Source organism: Canis lupus, chromosome 7, assembly GCF_011100685.1.
Source record: "Canis lupus familiaris isolate Mischka breed German Shepherd chromosome 7, alternate assembly UU_Cfam_GSD_1.0, whole genome shotgun sequence".
NCBI lineage: Eukaryota > Metazoa > Chordata > Mammalia > Carnivora > Canidae > Canis > Canis lupus.
Window position 1 is genome coordinate 37420193 of NC_049228.1, and position 16067 is coordinate 37436259.

General features: G+C 39.5%; 1 protein-coding gene across 1 annotated transcript in view; it reads left to right on the forward strand.

Annotated features, from left to right (window-relative positions):
* SCCPDH (saccharopine dehydrogenase (putative)) overlaps positions 1 to 15916 on the forward strand; it is a 37614-nt gene extending 21698 nt beyond the window's left edge. The window contains exons 6-11 of the mRNA XM_038542786.1: positions 6748 to 6878; positions 7557 to 7674; positions 8796 to 8915; positions 9017 to 9073; positions 14160 to 14321; positions 15844 to 15916. Of these exons, the coding sequence (XP_038398714.1) occupies positions 6748 to 6878; positions 7557 to 7674; positions 8796 to 8915; positions 9017 to 9073; positions 14160 to 14291 (558 nt within the window). The 3' untranslated portion in view covers positions 14292 to 14321; positions 15844 to 15916. The remainder of the gene's footprint in view (positions 1 to 6747; positions 6879 to 7556; positions 7675 to 8795; positions 8916 to 9016; positions 9074 to 14159; positions 14322 to 15843) is intronic.
* The last annotated feature ends 151 nt before the right edge of the window (positions 15917 to 16067 follow it).

Here is a 16067-nt window from a genome sequence, read left to right on the forward strand (position 1 = left end):
TCATGTTTAGGTGAATTACCCACCTACGTGCAAAAGGCAACACAGTGAAGCTTCTAGAAGATGACATGTATTTCATGGCCTCTGGGTTAGGAATTACTTTTTTCCTCTCACACATACATATATTTTATTGTTTTTTAATGAGGTATAATTGACATATAATATTTAATTAGTTTGAGGTGTACAACAGAATGATTTGATATTTATGTATACTGCAGTATATTGTGAAACGATTACCACAATAAATCTAGTTAACATCTATCTCCATATATACTTGGAAATTTGTTTTTCTTGTGAGGAATTTTTTTTTTTTTTTTTTTTTTTTTTTTTTTTTTTTTTTTTTTTTTAGTAGGCCTACCATGCCCAGTTTTGAGTGCAACACAGGGTTTGAACTCACAACCCTGAAATCAAGCCCTGGGGCTGAGACCAAGAACCTGATGCTTAACCATCTGAGCCACCCAAGCACCCCCTTGTGATGAAAATTTTTAAGCTTCTCTCTTAGCAACTTTCACATATGCAATATAGTATTAACTATTGTCACCAGGCTGTATTGAATGGTTTGTAAAAGAGACACAAAAGGCATTAGATATAAAGAAAAAGTGATAAATTTGTGTACATTTAAAATTGAGAATATCTGTTTATAAAAAGATACCATTTAGAAAATTAAGTTTTTAATTTTAATTTCAGTGTAGTTAACATACAGTATTATATTAATTTCAGGTGTATGACATAGTGATTCCACACTTCCATACATTACCTGCTGCTCAACATGACAGGTGCACTCTTTAATCCCCATCATCTGTTTCACTCATCCCCTACCTGCCCGCCTCTGGTGACCAGCAATGTGTTCTCTAGAGTTAAGAGTCTGTTTCTTAGTTCCTCTCTGCCTCTTTTTTCCCTTCACTTGTTTTCTTTCTTAAATTCCACCTGTGAGTGAAATCATTTGCTATTTGTCTTTCTCTGACTGACTTATTTCGCTTAGCATAATACTCTCTAGCTCCATCCATATTGTTGGAAATGGCAAGAGTTTTTTTTTTTTTTTTTTTTTTTTTTTTGGCTAAAGTGTATGAGTATATCCTCTTTATCTACTCATCTATCAGTGGACACTTGGGTTGCTTCCAGTTTTTGGCTATTGTAGATGATGCTGCAATAAACATCGGGTGCATGTATCCCTTTGAATTCATGTTTTTGTATTCTTTGTGTAAATACCCACTAGTGTGATTGCTGGATCATAGGGAAGTTCTATTTTTAACTTTTTAAAAAAGATTTTATTTATTTATTTATGAAAGACACACAGATAGAGAGGCAGACACAGGCAGAGGGAGAAGCAGGCTCCATGCAGGGAGCCCAATGTGGGACTCGATCCTGGGACTCCAGGATCACGCCCTGGGCCAAAGGCAGGCACTAAACTGCTGAGACACCCAGAGATCCCCTCTATTTTTGAAGAACCTCCGTACTGTTTTCCAAGTGGCTGCACCAGTTTGCATTCCCATCAACAGAGCACAAGGGTTCCTTTTTCTCTGCATCCTTGCCAACACCTATGGCTTCTTGTGTTGTTGATTTTGGCCATTCTCCCAGGTGTGAAATGATATTTCATTATAGTTTTGATTTGCATTTTCCTGATAATTAGTCTTTTTATGAGTCTGTCTGTTGGCCATCTGTATGTCTTTGGAGAAATGTGTGTTCATGTCTTCTGACCATTTTTTTAAAAATATTTTTTTATTTATTTATGATAGCCACAGAGAGAGAGAGAGAGAGAGAGGCAGAGACATAAGGCAGAGGGAGAAGCAGGCTCCATGCACCGGGAGCCCGATGTGGGATTCGATCCCAGGTCTCCAGGATTGCGCCCTGGGCTAAAGGCAGGCGCCAAACCACTACGCCACCCAGGGATCCCCTTCTGACCATTTTTTAATTGCATTATTTGGGGGGTTTTTGGGTATTGTGTCAGTTTTTTGTGTGTGTGTATTTTGGATACTAACTCCTATGATATATGTCATTTGCAAATATCTTCTCCCATTCAGTAGGTTGTCTTTTAGTTTTGTTGATTGTTTCCTTTGTTGTACAGAAACTTTTTATTTTGATGTAGACCCAACAGTTTAATTTTGCATTTATTTCCCTTGCCACATATCTAGAAAAACACTGCTACAACCAATGTCAGAGACATTCCCTGTGCTCTCTTTTAGGGGTTTTGTGGTTTCATGTCTCACATTTAGGTCTTTAATCCATTTTGAGGTTTTCTTTTTGTGTATGGTATAAGAAAGTGGTCCAGTTTCATTCCTTTACATGTAGTTGTCCAGTTTTCCCAGCACCATTTGTTCAAGAGACTTTCTCCACTGGATACTGTTCTGGTTTGTCAAAGACTAATTGTCCATATAATTGTGGGTTTATTTCTGAGTTTTCTGTTTTATTCCACTGATCTGTGTCTATTTTTTGTGCCGTACTGTTTTGATTACAATAGCTTTGTTTATATAACTTGAAGTCTGGAATTGTGATACTTCTGGTTTTGTTTTTCTTTTTCAAGATTGCTTTGGCTATTCAGGGTCTTTAGAGATTCCATACAAATTTTATTTTTTAATTTTAACTTTAAGGTTTTCTTTTTTAAAAAAATTTTTTTAGATTTTTTAAAATGTATTTATTCATGATAGACATAGAGAGGCAGAGACACAGGCAGAGGGAGAAGCAGGCTCCCTGCCGGGAACCCGACGTGGGACTCGATCCCGGGACTCCAGGACCGCACTCTGGGCCAAAGGCAGATGCCAAACCACTGAGCCACCCAGGGATCCCCAACTTTAAGGTTTTCTTTTGAGAGAGTATGCATGAGCAGGAAGGAAGAGAGGGAGAGAGGGAGAGAGAATCTCAAGCGGACTCTGTACTCAGTGTGGAGCCCAGCATGGGGCTAGATCCCACAACCCTGAGATCATGATCTGAGCTGAAACCAAGAGTTGACTGCTTAACCAATTAGCCACCCAGGTGCCTCAGAGATTCCATACAAATTTTAGGATTGTTCTCTGAAGAATGCTACTGGTATTTTGATAGGGATTACATTAAATCTGTAGATTGTTTTAGATAATATAGACATTTTAACAATATTTGTTCTTTGAACCCATTAGCATGGAATGAATGTCTTTCCATTTCTAGGTATCATCTTCAGTTTCTTTCCTTGGTGTTTATAGTTTTCAGAGTACAGGTCTTTAATACTCTTTGGTTAAGCTTGTTCCTAGGTATTTTATTATTTTTGTACAATTATAAATAGGATTGATTCCTTGATTTCTCTTCTTCATTACTGGTGTATAGAAATGCAACAGATTTCTTTGCATTGATTTTGGGTCCTGTGACTTTAACTGAATTTTTTTCTTTTTAATTAGAGAGTGCATGCATGGGTGAGTGGGGGTAGGGGCAGAGGAAGAGCTCAAATCCTCTTTCAGACTCTGCAGAGCCTGGTGTGGGACTTGATCCCAGGACCCTGAGACCATGACCTGAGCTGAAATCAAGAGCCAACTGCTTACCTGACTGAGCCAGCCAGGTGCCCCTTAACTGAATTTTTTTTTTTTTATCAGCTCCAGCAGTTTTTTGGTGGAGTCTTGGGTTTTCTACATAGAGTATCATGTCATCTGTAAATAGTTAAGTGTTTTACTTCTTCCTTACCAGTTGGGATGCTTCTTACTTATTTTTGTTGTCTGATTGCTGTGGCTAGGACTTCTAGTACTATGTTGAATAAAAGTGGTGAGATTGGACACTCTTGCCTTATTCCAGATCTTAGGGAAAAAACTCTCAAATTTTCCCCATTTACAGATGGTGTTAGCTGTGGGTTTTTCTAGATGGTCTTTATTATGCTGAGGTATGTTCACTCTAAATGTACTTTGTAATGGATGTTGTACTTTATCGTGCTTTTTCTGCATCTGTTGAAATGATCATATGGTTTTTATCCTTTCTCTCATTGATGTGATGTATCATGGTTGATGTGTGGAATACTGAACCATCCTTGCATCCTGGGAATAAATCCCACTTGATTGTAGTGAATGACTTTTTTAATGTATTATTGGATTCAGTTAGCTAGTATTTTGTTGAGGATTTTTGTAGCTATGTTTATCAGAGATATTGGCCTGTAGTTCTTTTTTTGGGGGTAGTATCTTTATCTGGCTTTGGTATCAGGGTAATGCTGGCCTCATAGAATGAATTTGGAAGTTTTCCTTCCTTTTCCACTTTTTGAAATAGTTTGAGAAGAATAGGTGTTTGGTAGAATTCACCTGTGAAGCTGTCTGGTCCTGGACTTTGTTTATTGGGAGTTTTTTTTTATAACTGATCAATTTCATTGCTGGTAATCAGTCTGTTCAAATCTTCTGTTTCTTCCTGCCTCAGTTTTGTTAGGTCATATGTTTCTAGGAATTTATCCATTTCATCTAGGTTGTCCAATTTGTTGGCATATAGTTTTTCATAATATTCTCTAAAAATTGTATTTCTGTAGTGTTGGTTATTATTTCTCCTCTTTCTTTTGTGATTTTAAATTCTCTCTCTCTCTCTCTCTCTCTCTCTCTCTCTCTGATTCTGGTTAGAGATTTATCAATTTTGTTGATCTTTTCAAAGAACCATCTCCTGGTTTTGATTGCTTCTATTGCTTTTTAGTTTTCTGTATCATATATTTCTGCTCTAATTTTTATTTCCTTCCTTCTGCTAGTTTTGAGTTTTGTTTGTTGTTGTTTTTCTAGCTCCTTTAGGAGTGAGATTAGGCTGTGTATTTGAGATTTTTCATTCTTCTTGAGGTAGGCCTGTACGGCTATAAACATCCTTTTTAGAACTGCTTTTGCTGTATCCCAGAGGTTTTGGACTGTCATATTTTCATTTTCATTTGTTTCCATGTAATTTTTATTTCCAGAGTAGGAGTTATTTCTAACACATGATGAATTTTAACATCACAGTTTTGGGTATAAAAGGCCAAATTCAAAGAAATATAGGCTGTGTGCTTCCATTTCTGTAAAGTTTACAAACAGGCAAAATTCACTGTACTGTTTAGAAATAAATACTTAGGTGGTAAAACTCTAAGGAAAAGCAAGTATTTGTCTTTATTACTATGAAAGTGGGACAGGAGGACCTTCTGAGCTACAGGGTTGTTTGTTTCATAATTTCATTTAATTGTATATTTATGTTTTGTGTACTTTGTTTTTCAGTAAGATAAACAGGCTTTTTTTTTTTAAGATTTTATTTATTTATTCATGAGAGACACACAGAGAGAGAGGCAGAGACACAGGTAGAGGGAGAAGCAGGCTCCATGCAGGGAACCTGACATGGGACTCGATCCCGGGTCTCCAGGATCAGGCCCTGGGCCGAAGGCGGCGCTAAATTGCTGAGCCACCTGGGCTGCCAAGATAAACAGTTTTTAAAACTGGAATGTAATTTGTCCTTTTTGATGGCTTATTTGTATAAGAGGATATTCTTAGGTTTTCAACAAGCTGTTTTCTTCTGGTATTTGCAAGTCTTTTATTTTTTAATTTTTATTTAAAGATTTTGTTTTTAAGTAATCTCTACAAGGGTCACATGCTCCAACAACCAAGCCAGTGAGGTGCCCCTGGGAATCTCTGTATTTGCAAATCACATTGACTAAACCCAGATTTAGAGTAGTTTCACATAGAACATCTCAGACTTCCAACCCTGTTTGTTTTAACACAACAGAAGATACTAATCTTTATCAAAATGGAAGCTAAGTTTGGTGTCTCTCTGCCTTCCATTGTCATCAAAGTTCTGATATAAACACCTGAATCTTCTGATGCTTTTATTGTTTCTCTTGTCCTGCTTATTAACAAGCAACAGTATCTTCACATGAGCTTTACTGATGATACTCCTCCTTCAAAATCTTGTGACCAAATTGGTTTTTAATATTTCTAATAACTGTTCATTCAAACAAGTTAAACTACATGTAAGGCAGGACTTAAAGTTATAAATGAAGCATAAGATATTTACATAACAGAGAATTAAAAGGCTCACATAGAAATTAGGTAAAGAAGCTTGGGCACTAATGAGTCCCCAGGTTAGATCCTTGCCTGTACTCTCCTTTCTGTCCCTTGCTTCTAATGGACATTGGAGGTGAGGGTGGTGGAAGGGTAATTATGTTAGAAAAATGGGAAGCACTGAAAGGTGGGAAATAAGTGAATGAATGAGTCTGGGTAAGATAAGCAAGGTCTATTCTGGCTACAGTTTCAGAAAGAAATTGAAGTGAAAGAAATTAAAATATAAATCATATTAGTAAGCCTTAAAATGAAAAAAGAAAGTATTTTAACAAGACTTATGTGGAAGATATTTATATAGCTTGGGGTTATAGTAAGGGGTGTTGGGGTTGGTGGGGCACCAAGGACGACAGGGCTGGAATAGGTGTGTACATTATGTATGTGTGCGTAAATATGCACATGAACACATCTTGAAATTTGGGGGAATCATCACAGGGATAGGAATTAGGTTAGTTTTGAAGGAGTATGGTCAGTTGAGTGAAAATGCAGAGGTGCAACTCAGTGCCATACTGAAAGGAGCATAAGTGATGGTGGGAAGGAAGAAGAGTATACGTGGGTATAAATATCAAATGTGATCAAGTTAGTGTGTGTTAGTCCTGCCTGAAAATTCCTCTCAAGATTGTTAAATAAAAGATTATGGCTTCCTCAAATAGAGGCAAAATGTTCTCTGTAACCATTCTAAATTCCTTGGTTTTATAGTTCAGTAATTATCCCCTAAGTCGTGTTTTTTTACCTTTTGAATTTTTATTAGGGGTTGTGCATTCATGATGGTACCTGGAAGTCTGCAGTTTATGGTTTTGGAGATCAGAGTAATTTGAAAAAACTGCGAAACGAGTCAAATCTGAAACCTGTCCCAATTGTTGGTCCAAAATTGAAAAGAAGGTATGTTAACTCAAAATCTCTTCTTTAGTATATCGAGTCTAAGTATATTGCTGTTGGTGTGGTTATTAATAAAGTATGCCACTTAGAAAAGCCTGAGACTGTTGTAGTGAGTTCAGGATTATCTTCCTAGCTAAATAAAATATAATTAATGTATTATCCTAAGCTTAAGTACTTCATATGTAATAATATATTTGTATTCTGGAAGAAAATGGATTTTTGTGCCTTTTTTCACTATCATTTTCAAAATCAAATACCAGTTAAATTTTATGCAGTAAAACTGCCATTTTAAAATGTGATTGTGAAAACTTTTTATGTGAGAACTCTAAATTCATACTAGGGTTTGGCTGTTGAACATTCTTTTTATCAGTACTGTCTAAGGAGATTGATGGGGTAAAATATATTTGTCCTGTGCCCTTGGTATGAAGAATACTGCTCTGTCCACTCGTCACTGGTTTGGTGCAGGTGTAGAGAACACAGGATAGATACTAAGAGAAATTTTAATTAAGAGTAGACCTGCCATCGCTTCTTGGCCTTTTGGCTAAGATCAAGTGAAGAGCAGACCTGCCATCTTTGTTGTCATTACTGCCCTGAGAAAATCTCTATTTTTTATTCAGAAATTTGCCAAGTTAACTGTGAGTAGAGAAAATGCATCATACTCTTCATGGGTCTGTCTTACAGGTGGCCAATTTCTTACTGCAGAGAACTGAATAGCTATTCTATTCCTTTCTTGGGAGCGGATGTCTCTGTTGTGAGGCGGACTCAGCGTTACTTGCATGAGAATTTGGAGCAATCGCCTGTAAGTGCATACAATTTAATTTAAAATTTTTTTTTATTTTTGGGTTTTTTTTTTTAAGATTTTATTTATTTATTCATGAGAGAGGCAGAGACATAGGCAGAGGGAGAAGCAGGCTCTCCCTACAGGGAGCCCAGTGCAAAACTTAATCCCAGAACCCTGGAATCACAAACTGAGCTGAAGACAGACCCTCAACTACTGAGCCACCCAGGCATCCCACAATTTAATTTTTTTTTTCCACGATTTAATTTTTAATGAAGAGTATTCTATTCATTATTGCTCCTCCTACCTGTTTAGGATTTTTATGTTTACAAAGCAAAAAAAAGAAGGCTAAATTAATGCAGGTTTTGGTTTCTGGAAGTGTGAGAATCAGTAGTGTATAAAGTATTTTGCATTTTATGGGGGCAGATATAGCCTCCCCCATAATTCAAGTCTGGCCATCTGCGTACCTTGTTAATGAAACAACAGCAGCAAATTTCGTCCAGGAAATGCTGGTGTCATGAACACCCAGCAACCCACTTGAGGGTTTTAGCTTCAAGGATACTCTGTTGCTTGTGGAGATGTCTGAATTCTTAGGTCTTTCAACCTCCAACCTTTGGAGTGACATTCCTTTTGGTGAGGGAAGTGATTGCCCCCATTTCTGAGACTTGAAGAGGAAACCATATCTCAATTTAAAAGATTATTTTCTCAAAGAAGATTATTTTCTCTATTTAAAAGATTCTTTAAATCTTTTATTTAAAAATTATATTCTCTGTTTAAAAGATTATTTTCTCAATTTAAAAGATTATTTTCTCAAAGAAGAAGTTGTAAGTAGAATCTGTATTTTATAATAGGTAATCACTAAATTTAGATATGTTCATGTGGTCTTTTTATGTATGGATCATGGGGACTTTTGTGTTCAGGTAGAGGAAGCTAATTATCATTTGCAACAATTTCTACTATAAACAATATGCTTCCAGTGTCTGGTTTCTAAACAAGCTTTTAAAGCATAACATGTTCATAAAGTGGAAACTGCTTTTGCTCAGTGTTGATGACTATGGAGTAAGTTATAAATAGCTAACATTATTGATTTCCTCAGTCTACAAAAGTAGGGAGTAACCTTCTGACCTCGCATCATTATCCAGGTTCAGTATGCCGCTTATGTGACTGTGGGAGGCATCACCTCCGTTATTAAGCTGATGTTTGCAGGACTTTTCTTTTTATTCTTTGTGAAGTGTGGCATTGGCAGACAGCTTCTCATAAAAGTAAGTGATACTTTTATGAAATTAGGTCTTTAGAAATATTTTCCATGAGTTTAAAAAAATATATCACTGAGGGTTTTGTTTTGTTTTGTTTTTTCCTTTAGTTTCCATGGCTCTTCTCCTTTGGTTATTTTTCAAAACAAGGTCCAACACAAAAACAGGTAACCCTTCCTTTTGTATACAACTCTTTAATAATTTTCTTTATTTTTTTATTTTTCCTCAGTGCGTTTACTACAACAGGTAAGACTTGAGCACTTAACTGTGTTTCAGTATGCTTTTATGTTCGTCACATAAATTAGGTGGCTTAGTCTCTTAAAACACCCTTAGAGTGGGTATTCTCTCCACTTTACAGATGAGACCCTACTCTTCCGCCATCTTGCCCCTCCTCTCCACTTTACAGATGAGAAGCCTGAGGCACAAAAGCTAGGAAACTTGCCCAGGGTCCTACAGCGAATGAGGCCATGGCCAAGCCAGGGTGGGATCCCAGTCATCTGGCTCTAGAGTCTTACTCTCTTCCTAGAGGCCTCAGAAATGTTTAGTCTTCATTTTTCTCCTCCACACCTCCTCCTTCCCAGTATTTCCCTTCTCCTTCCTCTTCTGTGCACGCCAGGCTCATTCCTGTCATGGTTCACGGACCCCAAGGCAGACCCCAGTCAGGAGCCCGGTCTGCTGGCACCAGGCACCACTGGGGAGGTGCCCTCACTGAGAGGATGGGCATGAGGCCAATGCTTCTTCCCCCTCCCGCTGGAACGGTAGCACCATTGGCTGATCCTATCACTTATAATTAGCCATCTGTTCATCTCCTGTCCCAGGGTTTTCTCAGCATTCCCCCTCGCCCCAGACCCCCTGTGTCTGCAGTTTCAACTCCTGCTTCACTGATGGAGTTGAGAGCGTGGGTCGTGTGCCCCTCGGCTTCCTGCTCTCAGACTCACACCACTGCTCTCATCTTTACCTTCTCTGTTCCTCTCAGGAAAGGATTCTGTATGAGACAAATCCACTCCCTGGGCACTTTAAAAATCAAGCACTTCTTGTGCTTGTGGCAGGCACAGAGCCAAGTGCTTTACACCATGACCACGTAGGTAGAGGTAATAGCCACTTTGTATAGCCGAGGACGTAATCAGAGCGGGTGTTCCTGCCAAGTTCCTACAGCTAGAATGTGGCAGCCCTGAGAATCACTCCAGCCTGAGTCTTCACTGCTCACTTCCTCAGTTGATCTTTCACAGCCTCTCCTCATCCTATGCTCATGCCAACCCAGAAAGGAGTCCTTGGCCTTCCCTTACCCTCTACTGTCCCCTTGCTAGAGTTGACATTGGTCTTCATACTGCTGAGTGTTTTGAGTGCTGTGATCTCTGATATTGTTGTCTTTCTTGAAATACTCACTTCCCTTGGCTTCTGAGAACATCGCTCTTCCAAGGGTCCACTCTGTTCCTCTCCTCCTCTGCTGTACCCTCACTTCTGAGGGGACTACTCCTTATGTGTTGACCTCCCCCCAGATTCCACCCTCAGCCCACTCACTGTCCCTGAGTCATCTGAGCTGTGTTCTCAGCAAATCTGCTTAGATCTGTAGATCACTTGGATGTGTCTCAGGTACTTGAATTGAACGTGTCAAGATCTGAACTTCTTTCCCCCAAACACTCTTCTTTTACTTCCCATCTCTGTTGGGGGCACAGTCATTTGCACCATCACAAACATAGGCATAATTCTAGATTTTTCTCCAAACTCATCATACCCACCTTAGCTGAGGCTCTTAGCTCTTAGCTCTCTCTTGTTTTTTTTTTTTTATATTTTATTTATTCATAGAGACAGAGAGAGAAAGAGAGAGAAAGAGGCAGAGACACAGGCAGAGGGAGAAGCAGGCTCCATGCAGGGAGCCCGACCCAGGGCTCAATCCCAGGTCCCCGGGATCACACCCTGGACTGAAGGCAGCACTAAACCGCTGAGCCACCTGGGCTACCCCACTGAGCCACCCGGGCTACCCTCTCTCTTGTTTTCTTTTCCCTCTCATCCACAGTTGTGGTAAAGTACACAGAACATAAAATTTACCATCTTAACCATTTTTAAGTGCAGTGATATCAATACCGTATTCAAAATACTCATATTATGCAAATCCAAGTTGTTATGCAGCACATTTGTATTATTGTGCAACCATCCCCACTGTCCATTCCAGAACTTTTTCCTCTCCCAGAACTGAAACCTTGTCCCCACTAAACAATAACTTGCCTTTCCTCTCTTCCCCCTGCTCTTGGCAACCACTGTTCTACTCTCTCTTTGAATATGACCACTCTGGGTGCCTCATACAAGTGGTCACACAGTATTTGTCCTTCTGTGACTGGCTTATTTCACTGAGAATGATGTCCTCAAGGTCCATCCTCATGGTAGCAGGTGCCAGACTTCATTCCTTTTTAAGGTTCATTTTCACACACTTACATACACACACCACACACACACAGACACCCCTCAAACACACAGACACAGACCCCCACACACACACATAGACATCCCTCCTATAGACACACACACACATACCATATATATGTACCCCATTTCCATTTATCCATCCATGGACACTTGGGTTACTTCCACCATTTGAATATTTTGAATAATGCTGCTTTGAACATGGGTGTGCAAATATATCTTTAGGATCCTCCTTTCAGTTCATTGGGATAAATATCCTGACATGCAATTGCCGGATCCTGTGGTAATTCTTTTTTTATTTTTTATTTTTTTTGTAAATTTATTTTTTATTGGTGTTCAATTTGCCAACATATAGAATAACACCTAGTGCTCATCCCATCAAGTGCCCCCCTCAGTGCCCGTCACCCAGTCACCCCCACTCCCCGCCCACCTCCCCTTCCACCACCCGTAGTTTGTTTCCCAGAGTTAGGAGTCTCATGTTTTGTATCCCTTTCTGATATTTCCCACTCCTTTCCCCTTTATTCCCTGTCACTATTTTTTATATTCCCCAAATGAATGAGAACATATAACGTTTGTCCTTCTCCGATTGGCTTATTTCACTCAGCATAATACCCTCCAGTTCCATCCACGTCGAAGCAAATGGTGGGTATTTGTCGTTTCTAATGGCTGAGTAATATTCCATTGTATACATAAACCACAGCTTCTTTATCCATTCATCTTTCGATGGACACCGAGGCTCCTTCCACAGTTTGGCTATTGTGGCCATTGCTGCTGTAAACATCGGGGTGCAGGTGTCCTGGTGTTGCACTGCATCTGTATCTTTGGGGTAAATCCCCAGCAGTGCAATTGCTGGGTCGTAAGGCAGGTCTATTTTTAACTCTTTGAGGAACCTCCACACAGTTTTCCAGAGTGGCTGCACCAATTCACAATCCCACCAACAGTGCAGGAGGTTTCCCCTTTCTCCACATCCTCTCCAGGGCTCCACACCATGTTACATTCCCATCAGCAGTGCACGAGTGTGCCCATTGTTTCACATCCTTGCCAACACTTGTTTCCTGGGTTTATTTTAAAGTTTATTTTTAGTAATCCCTATACCTAGGGTGGGGTCAAACCCACAGCCCCGAGATCAAGAGTCACACACTTCATCAGCTGAGCCAGCCCAGTGCCCCCTGTTATTCTCACAGGTGAGAGGTGGTATCTATCGTGGTTTTGATCTGTACTTCCCCATCATTAGTGGTTGGTGTTGAGCATCTTTTCATGTGCTTATTGGCCATTTGTAGGTCTTCTTTAGAGAATGTCCATTCAAATTCTTTGCCCATTTTTGAATTGGTTGTTTGTGTTTTTATTGTTGAGTTTTAGGAGTTATCCATATATGGATATGAATCCCTTATCAGTCTTCTCACTGCTGTCTAAGATCAAAGACAGATCTGACCTACTTCCCTGACCACTGCATGGGCAATGATTCTTACCTGGGATTGTATGTAACAGAATGTCCCCGGGAGCTTTCCCAAATACATGTCCTGACCCTACGTCTGGATCTTCTGATGCAGTAGGTGTGGAATAGGGCCTGGAAGTATAGAACAGTGGTTCTCAACTTTAACAAAGAGCCCAAAACCAATGACAGAGATTTGAGTGTGATTGGTTGGGAATGTGGCCTGAACATTGGGCTTTTTTAAAAAGCCAATTATGTTAATGTGCTGCCAAGGTTGTGGTCTCTAGTGTGGAGGTAGATGGGTTCCAAGTCAGGTTTGGGTGATTTTGATTCAGTTCATCTCTGGAGAAGTAAGGTCCTTGATCATCTAGTCCTGGCTGGCAGATAGGTTTCATTTTTCATGCCAACCCTGATTAATCGGTAGTAACAGCCTGGAGACTATTGAAAATTGTTCTGAAGCTGAACATATATGCCCATCCTGAGAGGATTGTGCTCAGGGAGGGAAGGAGACAAGTGCTGGCCTGTGTCAGACCTTGTCTGTACCTTTAACAGATGAGCGCCACCCTGTTCCACCGTGATGCTGTGTACCTTCTTGCCTTTAAATGGTGGTTTCTCCTTTCTGGTGCCCACCCCACTGTCCTGTGTAGTACACTTCTGTTAGAGTGTCTGTGTGTACACACTTCAAACCCCGCCCTGTCCTCCCCAACAGATTTAATAATACCCTCCTTTGAACAAGTCTTACATCTTTTCATTCATGTCATGTGTTGTTATTACATCTATATGTATATATACACACATGTATCCCCTACTGAACTGTCAGTTCCAGAAAAGATAGGAGCCATATTTTAATGATGTCTCAGTAATAAAAATTTGTTGACCACAACTGAATTCTTCATTACCTTATTTCTAAATTTAATGATTGTGAAAGATGACTTCTAGAATTTAATTTTTTGAGTCCCGTTTTTACATCTCCAAGTGGAACAATTCTGTATCACCTATATTTCCATTGCTTGTTGGCTGTTTTTGTCTGGTCTCCTCCAAGAGATATCTGAAACCAGATTACCACATTCGACCACTGCCACCAAACTAAAATAAAAACTACCTCCAGCTTTTCCTCTGAAACTTTGTTCTTGTGGTGCTGTCCTCACGTAGTCCCCAGGCTAAGAACCGTCTACACCACATCCCTCTTCCTCACCACCTTCCTCCCCTTCATCAAAACTTGCGTCTTCAAATAATTGATTTTTGCCTCGTGCTTAAAGGATGATAGAGCATTCTGGCAGAATGTTAATGTTTTCATCTATTGAAAATGTCTCCTATTGAGATAGCATAGTAGGTTTTACTGTGTTCGGGGAGGAAATGACATATTTATTAAGTAAAGCTTTTGCTTGCTTTTTTCTCAGATGGATGCCGCCTCGTTTACAATGACATTCTTTGGTCAAGGATACAGTCAAGGCTTTGGTCCGGAGAAGAACAAACCAAATATGAGAATTTGTACTCAGGTGAAAGGACCAGGTATTTCACATAGGACTTAAGAATCCTGGGGAGTTTTACATTGTCTTAAGGTATAAAGCAGTATTACGATGTTTTTTCCTTAAAGCTTAATAATTTTAGAAATAAATTTGCACAAATTATTTAATAATATAAATTATTCTGTTAAGGGAAGGATTGAAATTGTTATAATTTAATTTTATTAGCATAATCCTCCTGTTTTTTTTAGTATGATTTCATAATTCTGTGGCATATTTTAACATGAGTAAGAAAAGGCTGATTGCTATTTATTCTCATACTCATGGATCACTTTTTTTTTTTAAGATTTTATTTATTTGAGGGGATCCCTGGGTGGCGCAGCGGTTTAGCACCTGCCTTTGGCCCAGGGCGCGATCCTGGAGACCCGGGATCGAATCCCACATCGGGCTCCCGGTGCATGGAGCCTGCTTCTCCCTCTGCCTGTGTCTCTGCCTCTCTCTCTCTCTCTGTGTGACTATAATAAATAAATAAATAAAATTTAAAAAAAATATTTTATTTATTTGTGAGAGAGAGAGCACAAGCAGTGGGGAGGGGAGAGAGCAGAGGGAAAGGGAGAAACAGACGCTCCGCTGTGCAGGGAGCCCAATGTGGGGCTCGATCCCAGGACCCCAGGATCATGACCCAAGCTGAAGGCAGACACTTCACTGACTGAACCACCTGGGTGTCCCTCAATAGTCACTTTAAAGCAGTGTAGTTATAAAGCTGTGGGCCAAGGTTTCTTTGGAGTCTGTAAACACCCTAACATTGTTTGTAAAATGTCTGTGCCCATGCGCATTTTTCTGGGGAGGGTAAAGCTTTTGATGGGTGGTTGAAAGGATCTGTCACCCAAAAAAAGTTCAAGAACTTTTGGCGTACATTTCATAGAATCCTAGAGAGACAGCCCTACTTGTGAATTCTAGTATAATTATCAGTTTAGTTACCATCACCTCTGAGAGATGAGAGAGTGTCTGCTTTGCAGTTTTAGTCAAGCCAGATGGCAAAGGTATCTTTGTGCCTTCCCTTCTTTTCGAACTCCCTGCCAGGCTTTTTAAGATAATTTCACTGTATTTGTATTATTTGGCAGAATTGTAAACGCTAAAGTTCCACTTGTTTATAGACTTCATTTAAAGCTACTTCTTCTTAAAGTTAGACTTCGTTTAAAGTTACTCAGTTCTTTTAAAGAAATGGAACCTTTTTTTTTTAAGTGGAGCCTGGTGTGTTACTGGAGAAACAAGTGAGGATCATTGGCTTTGGACGTTGTCAGAGGCAGTGCCACTCCCCGTGTGTGCCTGGCTTCCAGCCTGTGCCTCAATTGTCTTCATCTGGAAAGTGGGGATAAAAATAGGACTAACTTCATGTAATTGTTAGGAAAATTAAGTGAGGATAATAAAATTAAAGCACTTACTAACACATCCTAACTTAGTAAAGTACTAGTTAATTATTAGTTTTAAGTGGACAGAGTATTTATTAAGACAATTCTGTATACCTAGAGTTAGAGATAAAATCTACATTTGATTTTTGAGTGTTGTTGAATGCCTACTTCATTAAGAGTTTTCTTTGATCAACTATGTTCTGCAGAGGCTGGCTACGTGGCTACCCCCATAGCCATGGTCCAGGCAGCCATGACACTTCTAAACGATACCTCTGATCTTCCTAACACGTGAGTCTATTTTCCTTGTGGTTTTCCTTGTTTTTATCTACGTCATATTTTAGCTTATTTTGATTCAGTTTTCAGGCATTGGGTCTACACATAAGCATTTACAGTACCTTTGATCCAAAGATACAGGTAAATTAAACTTGTA